General features: G+C 38.6%; 1 protein-coding gene across 4 annotated transcripts in view; it reads right to left on the reverse strand.

Annotated features, from left to right (window-relative positions):
• Positions 1–69: 69 nt before the first annotated feature.
• MANEA (mannosidase endo-alpha) overlaps positions 70–15,070 on the reverse strand; it is a 32,925-nt gene continuing 17,924 nt past the window's right edge. For all 4 annotated transcript variants that reach the window (XM_039529511.1, XM_039529512.1, XM_039529509.1 and 1 more), the window contains 2 exons: positions 12,226–12,302; positions 70–7,559 (listed from right to left, as the gene is read on the reverse strand). In XM_039529511.1, coding sequence (XP_039385445.1) covers positions 6,923–7,559; positions 12,226–12,302 — 714 coding nt within the window. In that variant the 3' untranslated portion in view covers positions 70–6,922. The remainder of the gene's footprint in view (positions 7,560–12,225; positions 12,303–15,070) is intronic.

Below are 15,070 nucleotides of genomic sequence, written 5' to 3' on the forward strand. Positions count from 1 at the left end.
TCCTTTGACATCCTGCTGAGGGGAAAAAAACAAAAAATAACCCGTGTTACATTATGACAACTGTCATTGTTGTGTTTCACAGGAAAAAGATTTATTGAACATGCATCCCGCATTCAGTATAAGAGGCTGATGGAAAACAAACAAAAGAGCAATTAAAATTTCATTCTATTTTATCATAAGTTCTTAATACCATATTTTCAGTAAATTACACAAAACATTGTAATAGAGATATTTTATTTACCAAAACAGCCAGAAATCATTTACAGTCTCCTTTTAGAGTGACAATTACATAACAAGGTACTTAATAATTTTTAAATTTCAAGCACATTGTATTTGATTACATTTTGGATTTCCTGAGACATGCATAGCATTTCTTTAGGCTATAGTAAATTAAACACAGTGCATAGCAAAACATTCTACATTAACAGCAGTGGTAAGTCACTGAAATTTTAGTGGTCAACAAATTGAAGTGCAACAAGAATGAAACTATTCTAGGCTTCAAAATACTTTAGACTATATCTAGAAACATGTAGTAATGAATGAGTACATTACATTTATAACCCAGTAGTTTCTTACTAGAATACATCTACTTCACTATAGTGAATAGTAAAATATACTATAAATATCTGAGCAGGGGTATTTTCCAACCATGGGTTATTTACAGGTAGATTTCCCCTCAATAACTAATGCAAGTGGTGCATTTATATTTTGGTTGCTTTTTAACTGGCATAGGACAATGCATCTTGAGAGTCTATCAGCCAGATTTCTGGCCTGATCCCAGTTTTCTCCCACAGGCAAAACAGGCATAAACCCTTCTGCATTAAGACTGGGTGATTATTGCTATTATGCTTTTCTCTAGAATTTTATATACATACATACATACATACACACACACGAGTCTACTCCTTTTACCACTTTAAAATGCAAACCTAAATCCTACATTTTTCATCTTTTGGATAAACATAGCTCTACCTCCTATGTAATTTTTTCAAAGGCCTCTGGGTATTTTTGTGAGTTGTGCACTATAGAGAGAGCCTTTTACTGGATTAAATGCAACTTCAGTCGAAGTTTTGCCTATTTAAAAACATAAGGATCAGACCCAGTATGTTTCCTGGGTTAGTACTATTAGAAGTCCTGCATCACTATTCACTTTCTCTGTCTTGACATCGCACTGGCTCACAAAGCAGAAATTGGTTCACCAAAATTTACTACTTATTCAGCTGCCATGTGCCAATCAATCTCCTTTATATACAAATTAGAGCAGCAGATATTGTTCATCAACATTTAAACAACTAGTCTTTTATAAACATGATTATAAATGAAAACACTGTGTACTCAAATGATTCGCTATGAGCTAGATTGTGCCACAAATCTCATACATTGAGTAGGACCTTGAATAAGGGTGACAGAATTAGGCCACATTAGTAATACATTTCTACAGTCAGGTAGGAAAATAAAACACCTAAAATGTAACTGATTTAAACTATGTCCATTGCACACAATATTAATATCCACAACAAAATCATAAAAACACATTTTGTAAAATTAATGCTTTGTTTATAAAATACATATAATAAGCACATTCTTTTACAAAATATTGTAACAAGTTGGTTACATTGGAACTATACAGGAATTCTTAGAAATAAAGTTACTTTAAAAACAGATTTAAGATTTAAATCTGGACAGAAGTAACAGACTATGACAATATTTTGAGGAGGTTCACAAAAAGAAAGGAATAAAAGATTGTGAGGGTTTACTGAATTGTTTAATATAGATAACAGAAAATTAGAACTTCTTTGCAAGTAAAAGGACCAGAACTAATACTTACAGTATCTTGAACAGTTTGCCAGAGATGCTACCTTATCTTAAATAGAATAGATGTAGGATTCTTTTAAATCAAATTATGTCTCTCCTTTAAGTACATAAGTTTTACAAAAACCTAAGACACCAAAAAATAATGTACTTGTCCAAGTGCATAAAAATGTTTTGAACTAATCTCTATTTCCTACCACCAGCAATAAAAATTCTATATACAATATATTTTCCTGTAAAACATTATAAAGGGTACCTGAAAAATCCATGCAAAAGACTATCAAAAGGTAAGTAATATGCAAGTATATACTACGTACACAGTGTGTACAGAATTTCATGGTGAAAGACACTACGGCTGCTTCTGTTCCAAAAACTTGTTAAGTCTTTGACATAATATTGGCACCACAAGACAAAAGGAACTCTACAAATAAAGCTGATCCAAGATTGAAGCTGTGCATTCACAAGATGACAGCCATAAGGGGTTAACAGTATGTGCAAAATAGATGGACATGCTCTTTTACTTGGGAAAAAAGGCAAGGCAACTTTTTCAAATCTGTGCAATATAGACAAGGGTTCTGAGAGTACAGGGGATGGACTACACTTCAGTTTAGATATAGCCTATGGAAATAAATAAATAAGTATATAAAAAACTTACTTGGGCCTGTCAGAAGCTGAAGTCTACAAGTGAATTAGTAGGGCCTTCACACACTTTTATAAATGAATTATCTGGCTTTAGAAACATTGCTACTTGGCCTTGGAGAGCATTTCCTGAGTATTGTCATCACTGCTTTCCCCAGTTATGATTGCTCAGTGGTATTTCACTAGTGATTTTAAGCATTGCTATGGAGCACAGGTATACTAGCGAGTGATTGCCTTTAATAATCATTTATAGTTTTTATTTTTGCCTAATTACCATTAATGCAGTATTATCTATTATGAATACTATGGCAAACAATTACCTACACCTAAGTATGCAATGATTGCCATTAAAATCTTTAATGTGTTTTGACTGACACTCAGGGAAAGGTAGAGGATACTGTCCAAGTCCAGAGTCTAACCTCAAATACACTTTTTCACTGTATCAAGATACTTACCTGGATCGCTCTCTGCAACCAAAATTCTGACTTTTAGGTGAACATACCCCAAGGGCAGCTGTTCCTAAAAACTTAAAAAGATATAAAGACTCCAAACCCTTTTCAAGGCCATTTGACTCTTTTGGGTTGATTGCTTACATGTTGCGAAGAAATGAGATTCACTGTGTTTGCAGAAGTCTTCTCCCCTCAACCCAATTTTATGAAAATGTTCTCTACTCTGAGCTATTATACTCCACCTACTAGAAAGTAAAAGGCAGCTCCTCCACCCCTCAAAAACATAAATACCTTATCACACACTCACTATATATCCAGGCACTGATATTTGTTGCTTCCAAAAACAGGGACTCTGGATGCTTCATCTATAGGCAAATCTGAAATTAATTCTAAACTTTGATAAATGTATTGTCTGGGTAGAAAGTAAGTCCAGATTTCTAAAAGGTTATGGGATTTTGATTACAATGGGAGCTGGGTACCTAGGTGGTTTTGAAAATCCTTGTAGACACCTAATTGCATCTTCAAGCATCTGAATATTTTTTTAAATCTGCCCTTTGGTGCTGTTATGTGAACCTTTGAGAACAATGTGCTTCCACTGCAAAGTCACTGGTTAAGAAGCAGTATTTTTTTTTAAACTAGAGAAAGATATCTCCAATTGTTTAGTGGGGTTACAATAATTGCAAAGGGTTCCATACCCAGCATAAACTGGAGGGACTGTACCAGTCAAATTTGAAGAGTAAATGTTGTCTGTGGGGGGAAAAACAGACAACCAAAAGTTGAATGTAAACTGTCTAAAAAGTGCTAGGAAGCAGTAAACAAGAGATGAAAAGGACCTAAAGCTGAGAAAAACTTGAATAAAGAGACTTTCTCCCTTCAAAACCTCTTACTTCAGAAGTACTACTAATGGTCTGAACCTTTCCCAGTTCATGTAGGAGGAAGCATGAGCATCTCTTTCAGTTGCTGAGAGATAGAAAACTAGTGAGGAAATAACTGAAGTAATTGTGCACTCTGAGGCTTGTAAATACTTTAAAGAAAAAGTAACAAATTTAAACAAATAAATAGGTATAGCTATTTAAGGAACTGATACTAAAAGTGCATACATTAATTTCCTTAAGAGGCTGTATGAGAGTGGTTAGAACGGGGGGCAAAGAATCGATACCTGCTCTATGTCCTACACTGTCACTGATTCACTGTGTAACTGTGGTCAGGTCACTAAATCATCTATAGCTCAGTTTATCCATCTGAAAATTAAAAATACTACTTACCTACTTTGAAAAAGAATTTTGAGATCCTTAGAAATGAAGTCTGACAGTGCAAAATATTTAGAAGATACCATTTAACAGAATACAACATATTGAAGGTGCACTGTAACATCCCAGACTACATATTAGGGTAGTTATGTTGGCGTAATTTATGTCGCTCAGGTGTGTGAATAAGCCACCACTCTGAGCGACATAAGTTATACTGACATAAGCGCTGTGTGGACAGCACCATGTTGGTGGGAGACCTTCTCGCAGAAGTGGTTTTATTATGCTAAGAGGAGAGCTCTCTCCTGTCAGCACAGAATATCATCACTAGACACGCTGCAGTGGCACAGCTGCATTGCTGTAGTGTGCTTCTAATGTAGACAAGCCCTTAGTCAAGATAGGCATTTCTCAGGCACGTTGAAGGCACCAAGCTACTCCTCACTTCTCAATACAAAAAAGGGAAACAATCCTGCATTTCTTGCATACCCAAATTTATCTTCAATGGGTATGCATGGAATGCAGGATAGGATCCAACATTATTGCTTATCACACTTCGGGTCAGATTCTCTCTATTCTGTATTTTGTAGTCACACCAGGGCATTTGTTATGATTTAGTAGAATTTTACACTCACTCTGCCCTGATACAAGTGATTACACAAGATGCAGGGTAATGCTCTATTCTCTCTCCTCCCCCCAGCCCCGGCCTCCTTTTATTTACACACACACACACACACTCTCTCTCTCTAGGCTGCTCTAAACTACACTAGGGACACAACAAGAGCAGAACTGATCCCACCACTGGGAACCACAAATGGCTCCTCCGCAGCCCCTTTTGTAAACTACACCCCACACTCCTTGGCTGTAGCTGAGAATATGGTCCTATATATTAATCTTAGTTAAAAATAAGTTGGAATTTCCATGCCTATGATGTTTGGGGGCTTACTAATAGAACTATTTAAATAATTTGAAGAGAAATCTTACATACAATTTGCCAGCCTGGATGTATAAAACAGTTAAAGAATTTCAGACAGTTTCTCTGCATAAGTTTGGTGAAAAGAAAAACTGTCTTTAATCTATGGAGACAAGTTTCAGATAAACCCTTCCCTTCCTTCACATTAAGAAGTCACTAACAAATATCAGCAACATCATGTCATTAAGATTAAATTTAAACATGTTTCAGAAAAAAAAAAGTTTCACTTTTTTAATCATGCATTGCAACTGCATGGCCAGATTACTATGCCTGCACAAAATTCTATTAAGTCAATGGTACTCCAATGGGCAGTTTACATGTGAATCACAATGCAGGATCAGGGCCTAAAGTAAGTAAAAATAAAATAAAATAAAAGCAATTATACTATGCTACAGATTAAATACTTGCCAAAGTACTCTCAAATTCACCACAACTATGAAACCAAATAGTGAAACCCATAGTGGTCCAAGTTTGGGGATTTGCTCTATTCAGAACAGGGTAAGTGCCAAAAAAGCATTGCTAGACATAGACCATTGTTGAGTGGTGTCTCAGAAACAACCAGACCTAGAAAGGAATGATTTATAATAATTGAAACCTGAGAATCTCAGCTTTCAAACAGTATTAAGCACTCATTTCTAGTAATGGCACGTTATGAAATGCAATAAGAATATCACTCAATTACTATCTTGCTGTATTTTCTCCTCACCTGAATTCTGACATGGTTTTGGTAGCTGCTACCTTTAGTACTGCAGGAAATCAATGAACTGTCTGAAACCATTTGAAATCTTAGCTTTCAAGTTAACAGACAAATTCATTCTAGTGGTCAAAGACTATGTGCTGCTAAAATCATGTAACAAAGACTGCTCTAGAAAATGAATCAATTGTAGGACTAGTAAATACTTATATGACTTGTAATCGTTTCATTTTTTTCCCTCCAAACACTGGATCTAGGTCTGCAATAAGTAATAAAAAAAGTCTATCCCTGGTAAACATTAAAGAAAATCTTGTTTAAGAAACCGATTTTTCTTATTTTGAGCAATTTCATCACTCAGATACTTTCCCCCCTCATTTTAGTTACTGTTATTCCTTCTTTAATTTTAATCTAGTTAGAAGATCTCAATGCATTTTGTTGACACTCCATAGTTACAAAAAAAATACAGAATGCAAAATCTAAATAGAACACTAATCTGGAGTTTAACAACCTTTCATCAATTTTGGAAACCAAAAGTTGTAAATTTCAAAACAATTTCACACCAGTCTTAGTGTTTGTACCACAAGTCAAATGTTAAAGTAAACTCTCCACCTGCTACAAGGTGTACAAATGATAATAACAACTGCTACGTTATTTCATGCACCACAATATTTATCCTCTGAGGAACTATCGAGACAAAATTCTAATCACAGGAGTATTCAACTCTGAAACACGGCTATATAGCTAAAGGTAATAAATGTAAATATGCTAAATTCTGTCTCACTCTACTTGAGTCACCTCTGAATTATTCCAGATAGAGTTTCTGTAAGCTTTACATACAGATTATGAATAAAAAGCATTTAACATATCACAAAATATTCTCCAATTAAAATAGCCTAGAGATGCAATATTGCTCACTATTATTTTGGCCCCTAAAAGGAGTCAAAATTAATTCTAACAGGTACAGTAATAGCGCATACTACATTCAAAGGTTTTGTTTTTTTTAAAGTATATTTATGATAAAAGCCATCTTGACTGGCTGAATTAGAATTCCCAGTGTCATTTCCACCTCTGAGATGGACTGAATGTATTTACAAACAGGAGCAATGGCACCTCACATAAGCCATTGTTCTTTTTCCTTATTGTATTTCTCAGACCACTTGCGAGTGAGCTCCAGATACATAGTTGGTTTATGAGGCTTGTAATCCAGGTAAGTTACCTGTCCAGTTTTCTTAGGAACAGCTTTTTCAATCTGAGTCCCTTCATGCCATTCATTGAAAGAGGTGATGGAAATAATTTCTGGTCGCACCAAAAGTGCTGCACTGAAGGCAGTCTCATAATACTTCCCATTAACACGGTTGCGGGTGTTGTGGTTATTCCATGGTCGGATGCTGGTGTCAATGTATCCTGGTCCCACACTTGGAACAAACATTAAGTTGCTGCTGTCACAAAAGGCTTTTAGACTTGGCCAATTGTGATGAGATGAGCCATAAGAAAAACCATTGGTGGCAAAGTATGTATAAATTCCATCAAAACCACTTCTGTGGATTTCATGTTTATGTTTTTCTTCCACTAGAAGTGCAATGAATAATCCATCATACGGAGTATTGCGAATGCTCTGGGATCCAGAAACAGTTAATAGATTTGCCCATATTTCAGGGATTGTTACATAAGAATCATAAACATAAAACATGGGGAGTGTTCTGCCTGTGCTGGTCTTATGCCTGTAAAAAGCTGGATGGCCTCCATATCTATAAAGCAAACAATATGGTAAATATTCATAATAATATGCCAGTTGGGAGAGAATCTTCCACATACTGAACTGAGTAATTTTTTATGAATTTTAAAACTTTATGTTCAAGATGAATTTGATTCAGTAATGTGGCCATTCAAATATATATTTTAACCATACATATGCTGGAAATTTATGTACTATTACAGCAAGGAGATAATAATCTACTGCATAATTTAATTATTAGTGTCAAGTCCTACAGATAGCTATCACTTTCTTCTCAAAGGCAAAACATTAATTCGTTGAATCATTATGGAAGATACTCTTCAGTGGCAGCAATAAAACAAAAACTAGTAGCTGTTCATATCTTCTCTGATTATCAGGCTGGATTGAATTTAAGGATATTATGGTTAGCCCATTAGAAGTGATAAAAATTGGTTACTAACCCGGTTCCATAACTGTTGGTCTTTGAGATGTGTTGCACACGTCCATTCCACTCTTGGCATTGGTGTGCCCAGCGCACAGCAATCAGAAACTTTTCCCCTCTGCGGCACCCGTTGGGATGGCTCAAGCTCCACCTGCTGCTACACACCACTGCGTGCAGGTATAAAGGGCAAAGCCTTTTCTAACAGCCAAGGTATGCAAACACTCTTCCCTCCCTGGTTGTATATGTTTTTGGATAGAACACAAGCAAAATAATTGGCCAGTTGATGTGGAAAGAGGAAACCACCTGTGGGATGAACTTTGGATGGATGAGGATGCAAGTAAACCTTCTCCTTAAACAAGATTGTATATAAAAGGCCTTGATATTACTGCCCGCAGCTCCTCTACTCTTCTAGCCAAGATAATGGCCACCAAAGATGCTACCTTCATTGACAGATGCAGCAGCGAGGAGGCAGCCAATGATTCAGATGGGGGGAGGGGCGCGCATATGTTTAGATCCTCTGGGGGAACACGGTCTTGCACTTGAGGATATAATTTGATCTAGTCTTAAAAAATTTAAGGCCAGGTCACTTGAGAAAATAGAGCAATTGTCCACTTCGGGAACGGTGAAATAACAGCCAGATGTACTTTGATGGAACTGTCAAATCTTGGTGTAAGTTGTTCAGAATATGGTGAACTGAAGCTGGTCAGTGATACCCCATACTGGTGAGACCAGATAGAGAAACCCTGCAATTTAGCAAGGTAAACAGCTCTTATAGAAGACTTTCTACTATTTAGCAGGACTACCTGACCATCTTTCAAGCAAGCTTGCTCTCTAGCATTTACCTTATGGAGCATCCATGCAGTTAAGTGAAGGGACTGTAGGCTCAGGTGGAGTAGGCACCCGTGATCCTAGGAAATTAGATCCGAGGATAATGAAAGTGAAACTGGAGGTTTCATTGACAGCGCCAGGAGAGTGGCGAACCAGTACTGATGGATCCATGCTGGGGCAGTAAGCATGACTCCGGCCTGATCCTCTCTTATCTTTTGCAATACTCTATGAATGAGTGGGACGGTGGGAAAGCACAGAAGAGCCTGCCTGCCCATGTCAGTAAAAGGGCATCTGTTATGGAACCTACAAGTGAAATTAATGCATGCAGCAACTTATAAGTAGACACTAAACACATACTTATAAGTCTAATACCTATCTTGAACAATGCTAACATACAGGTGAGCCGGTCTAGTTTCCAGAATTTGTTAGTGCTCAGCTGACGCTTACAGCCTTGGCAAGAGCTGGCACTTGGTCTGTCAGCGCATAGAGAGTATATCACACTTCCACAGTGCTCAAGACTCACTGCTCCGAAGTAATCTGGGACAAAGCACAGCCAAAGTGGAAAAGATGGTTTGCAAAGGAGGCTCAGGTCTGGAGAGATAGAGACTAGTATGTCAACCTTGACTGGCCCATTAAAATGCCTGCTTAGTGGTTCCTATGTGTCTTGAGGAGCCCAGAGCTGGAGCCAACGCAGCAGGAGGGGGAGACCTACACATATAACTCTTGAAACTCTTTTTGATACGTCCTGTCAAGGAGAGGAGCAGTGTGTCTGCTATGGCCAACCATGCTTCCTGACCGGGGCAGATGTGCACAACCAAAGGACTTCAGGGTGCTCTAGAGGCCCTAACTCCATGGACTTTGCTATTTCTCTGGTCTGAGGCTAGAGAAGAACCACTGAATAGCAAATCCCGGATAGCACTCTGAACTTCAGCAGAAAGACCAGAAGACTGCAGCCAGGATGATCTATGTACGACCACTGTGGAGGCCATGGTTCTAGCTGCTGAGTCCAATCCCGCCTGCATCGAAGTTCTCACGACCACTATGCCCTCATTGACCAGGGAAGAGAGCTCCTGCCTAGCATTCTCCAGAAGCAGCTCCTTGAACTTTTCCATGGAACCTGACAAATTAAAATCATATTGTCTCAACAGAGCCAGTTGGTTAGTGATATGCAACTGCAAACCTCCGCTGAATAAATCTTTCTGCTGAACAAGTCTAGCTCTTAGCATCATTTGATTTCGGACTGGAAGGCTGTCATTCTCTCTCATTAGCCTCTGCAACAACTAATGACCCCAGAGGTGGGCGAGTATAAAGGTAAACCCTTGGGAGGGTATGTATTACTTTCTTTCTGCCCTTTAAGAGGTGGGAGGTAAAAAGGATGGAGTCTGTCATAAAGTCTTTATCGGCTCTATATATCTACTCTCTTTAATAACTCCTGATAAACCTCAAATCATCAAGAGGAGGTGAAGTTGTGCTGGATGAAATGGCCTCATCTGGAGAGGGCAAAGAGGAAGCCAAGACTTGAGAGGGTAGAACCTCTTCTACTGCCTGTCTTCCCATGCTAGAACATCCTGTTGATGCTCGGTACTGAGCCCAGTGCTGGACTCTGGGAACGGAGCTGCTTGGTGCATAGACTCAGCCTTTCTAGATGAGGGAACTGAGCCCTGGTCTATGCTACAAACTTATGCTGGTATAACTACGTTGTTCAGGGGTGTGCCGAACTCTCAGTGTAGACAGTGCTATGTGGATGGGAGGCCTTCTCCTGTCAGCATAGGTAGCATCTTCACTAAGCGCTACAGCGGCACAACAACACTGTAAGCGTAGACAAGTCCTGAGTATGTATGGTGAGAATACCTGGAAGCTGGGGGAAATCTGCAAGGGTTCCAAAACAGCCACTGATATAGGGCAGGGTCCCATTGTCTTGGCCACATTCCCATGGCAGGTCCCATTGAAGGGTTCTGGGGGTACCTGGAAAGAGAGAATCTGTACGGAGACTGACGGGTCCTGCTTCAGGATTGTGATAAGCAAGATCCCACCGCTGAATCCAATGAGGATTCCCTTTCTTCTGACGATGGCAGGGCCAATCCAGTCAGTGCCAGAGACCAGTGTTGAGAGCCTGGCGATGAAAGCAGTGATGCCATCATAACAGAGTTCAAGGGTTCACCTGTCCGGGAAGCAGGCAACTGAACTACTGGAGATTGAATCAGTGGCAGAAGTGGTAGCGGCGCCGAAGGACTAGACACCTGCAAGAAAGGAGACATTGACACCAAGAAGAAGAGCAGGTTTTTGCTGCTGCAAACATCTCCAGAGTACTTGGCACTGAGGTGGTCTCCTGCTGCAGGGCCAAAGAAGATAACAGTGTTCCTTGCAGAACCCAAGCCGACTGTGCTGACTTAGGCTCTGATTTGGAGGAGAAGTGCTTAGGTTTCAGGTGCACACTATTCGATGCCTTCTTGATCCTCTTACCAGACTTAAAGGGTGGGGACCATCTCCTGGCTGGTGCCTCTCTGGAAGCTTTGTATTTCTTCCTCGGCATGGGCAAGGAAGAACAGTGCCGGGATTCCGATAAAGTGGAAGGTGCACTTCTCACTGAAGCTGTAGCACTTGGCATAGAGTCAGACTGGAATGGTGAGCACCGCATACATCAGCAGGAATTTCAGCCTTCACACGCTATCCTTAGTCCTCGGCTTGAACTCCCTGCAAATCTGGCACGGGTCCTTCACTTGTGCTTCCCCGAAAGCACATCAGGCAGCTATTTTGTAGGTCACTCACTGGCCTAGGCCTGGAGCAAGAAGCACAAAGCTTGAAACCCAGTGATCGGGGAATACCTTGGTAGCGTGAACAGAAAAAACCCAAAATGGGAAAAACAAACAAGTCCAAAAAACTTCATTTTTGTTATATAACACAGCTAAAACTTACCATCTATCCTAACACTACTAAAGACTAGACTTAACTATATACATACATGCTATGTTCGCAAAGGCCGAGAGAAACAACTGTTCTGGTATAGATCATAATTCCAATGACTGTTGCAGGAGGTATGAAGAAACTGAGGGGGCTTAGGGGTGGTTACACATGCAGCAGCAGGGGGAACTCAAGCCACCCAACGGGTATCATTGAGGGAAAACGTTTCTGCTGGCCATGTACTGGTGCTCCAACACCAAGAGTTGGCTGCACATGTGCAACTACTAAAAGAAGAAATTTTAAATGTAGTTGCATGTTATGTGGAGCTGCAATAGACATGTCCCAATACTTGAAAATGTGCATACCTTGTGTCTGAGTTCTAGGTCAGTCAGTTATGAGCAAAGCAGCCCTTTCATTTCTCTCAAGATCAGGTCATACCATATATAGTTTAAGAGTTCACACAATAGCTGAAAAATATCTATCAGAGCACGTGATAATGCCAAAAACATACATTTTAGAAAGCACTTACTTGTCTACAATGTACTTCACATTGCTGTACATACTGCGATCATCTCGATCTTTATATGGCTCAATATGAAAAGTGACCTGTAAAATGAAAATGCAATAAATGCAATATGGATTATAAAACATTACAGAACATAAAAGCCATTTGGTGTTATTTGTCTAAGTAGTATCAGGCACACCAATAGAGCTCTAGAAAGAGGGATTTTGAAAAGTCTCCACAATGCTATGTGTGTAATTTATTCAAGACCACTATTCCTGAAGACTAACTCAATAAGACTCACTATTTTTGGACTGCCAAGATTAACAACACAGATTCGATGAAAAAATAGAAAAACTATATACCTACTCTATTGCTAGTTTTATGTAAGATTGCTTTTCTAAGCTACTGTAAGTAATAAGCATGTTAGGAAAAAACTACTAAAATACATATCCTAAGCTAGTTAACTAAAAGATTATCTATTTACAGTTCAAAAACTGATTACAGCTGATCAAAGTTTTTTATATTCTATTTCTAAATAACAATAATATATTCCAGTTGTTACAGATAATATTTCTCCAAGGAGAGCATTCAGTGAGAAATTAGATTTTAAAATGTAGAATGTGAGAAGTTTACCTTTTATTTACAGTTTTATAGGTTCATCAACAGCAATAAATACCTAGGCACTAAATCTAATATATTACCATTGCTATTTCTGAATTTCAGGCTTGGGGCTTATGAAATTATTTATACCATAAACTTCAGCTCACTTCAAATTAAACTCCATTGTTTTCAACTACCCAATTAAAATGAAGAATGTTTTTACATTAATCAATGCTGGCAGTTTTTCAGAAGCAGTTTTTAAGTTAGAGTGCATATAATAAAACCAATATTCAGCTAGTCTCAAGTGAAATTTGATAGTATTACAAAGATTTTTTCACAAACTAAAGTGAAACACACTGTTGGACTAAATTGTTAGGATTGTTAAGCTTTCCCTCAATTGTTGTATTATTTCTTTTTACTTCAGTCCAATAAAGAAGCAAATCATACTTGACAAGGGTACTTCTAGTTACACACTGTTATATGACTTTGTTTTTATCTCTTTAGATTGAAAATAATTTCTTTTCCATAATGATTCTGAGTTTATTGACAAGTCTATGATCTTTAACTCTAATCATTTTCTCATTCAAATTACAAGGATGCTTGCAAAATATAATATTGAAGATGAAAATCACTGTGCTAAGAATAGACATTGAGTATAGGTACTGAGAAAAAATTATTCCAATGTTACTGCAAATCTCTTTCCTGCTAACTTCTTGATTTTAATTTTAATCCATTAACACTTTAGGGAAAAATACATTACAATCTTTATATTTCCTAATGCTGAAGAGAACCGCATATTAACTGAATAAAAAAAATAAGCTGAATTTTGGGGTCTTCTCGCACATCATTTGTGAACTACTCCTGATAGTTGAGAACATATTTAAGATTTCCTAAGTTGTCACCAAATATTTTGGGTGAGCAATTTTTAGACTACTGGTTGTCTGTAAGTTGCTCACTTTGAGTATTCACTATTCAAGTGAAAGCTCATATGGTTTTGTTTCTTCTCTCTAATTATAAACATACACATGACAAATAGTTAACAGATGAATAATGTACTTAAGGTATGAATATGAAACCAGAATTTGTGAACATTCATCTGCATATTCATGAACAACAAATAGCAGCAACTCTAATTTGGGCTTTTTATTATTAGGTCTTTTCCATTATTTAACTAGTTCTTATACTAATATAGTATCTCCTATCCCTCACTTTATTTCATGGTATGAACTACTGGGGCAGTCTCATAGATAACAGAGAAAAACCCTTAGTCAGAGAACTGGAAATGGATAAAGGGATGTTAACATTCTGGGTTATGAGCATATATGTAATACCAACACTGGCCTATACGGGGTACTTAAAAGTATAGATATAATACCAGCGTTATGTATCAGTAAGAGATAGTTGCTCCCTATAGCTACATTAATCTATGGTTCATCATGATGTAGTGTGCTAGGACGGAAGAGACCTTCAACCACTTTATGGACAATAGGTGGGAGGCTGCGAAGGGGACAGAGCGGCACAAGAGTAAGTTTGGTGATGTCTCTTATCCCAGGTACAATCCTGGCACCACCAACCCCCCCCCCACGCCCAGGCACCAATGGGGGTCCCTGGCCGTGTGCTGCGACCCAGGTCCCCCCAGCACCAGTGCCCCCCCCGCCCCCAAGGGCTGGGCCACCCACCCCCAGCACCCATGGGGCCCCCAGGCAGCCCTCCCCCCTCAAGTTTTATTCACTGGTATTTGTAGTAAAAGTCATGGACAGGTCACGGGCTGTGAATTTTGTTCGTGAACTGTCCATGACTTTTACTAAAAATACTGGTGACTAAAATGTAGCCTTAGTCATGATGAATCACCACCACACAAATGGGTCATATATTGCCCTCTGACACACTCCAAAGTGGCATATTTGAGCAGCCAGTTGTCCAAGCACATGTACTCCCAGCCTCTATAAGCAGGCCATAACCAACATCAAATATTTACTAACAACATGTGGAGTCAGTTGGCTCAAAAGTCAAGACACAAAACTGGCAGCATACTTCCCAAGTATGAGAAATGCACAAGTAAGTATTTTCAAAGTTCACAGTGCAATAGCACTACCACTGACCGAAGGGGCCAAGAAACCTTTAGAACTAGGAATGTCTGCCTGCCTGCCTTGGACTAAGGAGTCAAGATTTGACAACTGAGAATCTTGAATAGATGATATTTTTAGAGAAATTGTATTCTCAGTTCTAGTCTTCCTAATGAGAGGTAAACTTTTTTGTTTAGATTATT

This window comes from Mauremys reevesii, linkage group 3 (genome assembly GCF_016161935.1).
Source record: "Mauremys reevesii isolate NIE-2019 linkage group 3, ASM1616193v1, whole genome shotgun sequence".
Classification (NCBI taxonomy): Eukaryota; Metazoa; Chordata; order Testudines; family Geoemydidae; genus Mauremys; species Mauremys reevesii.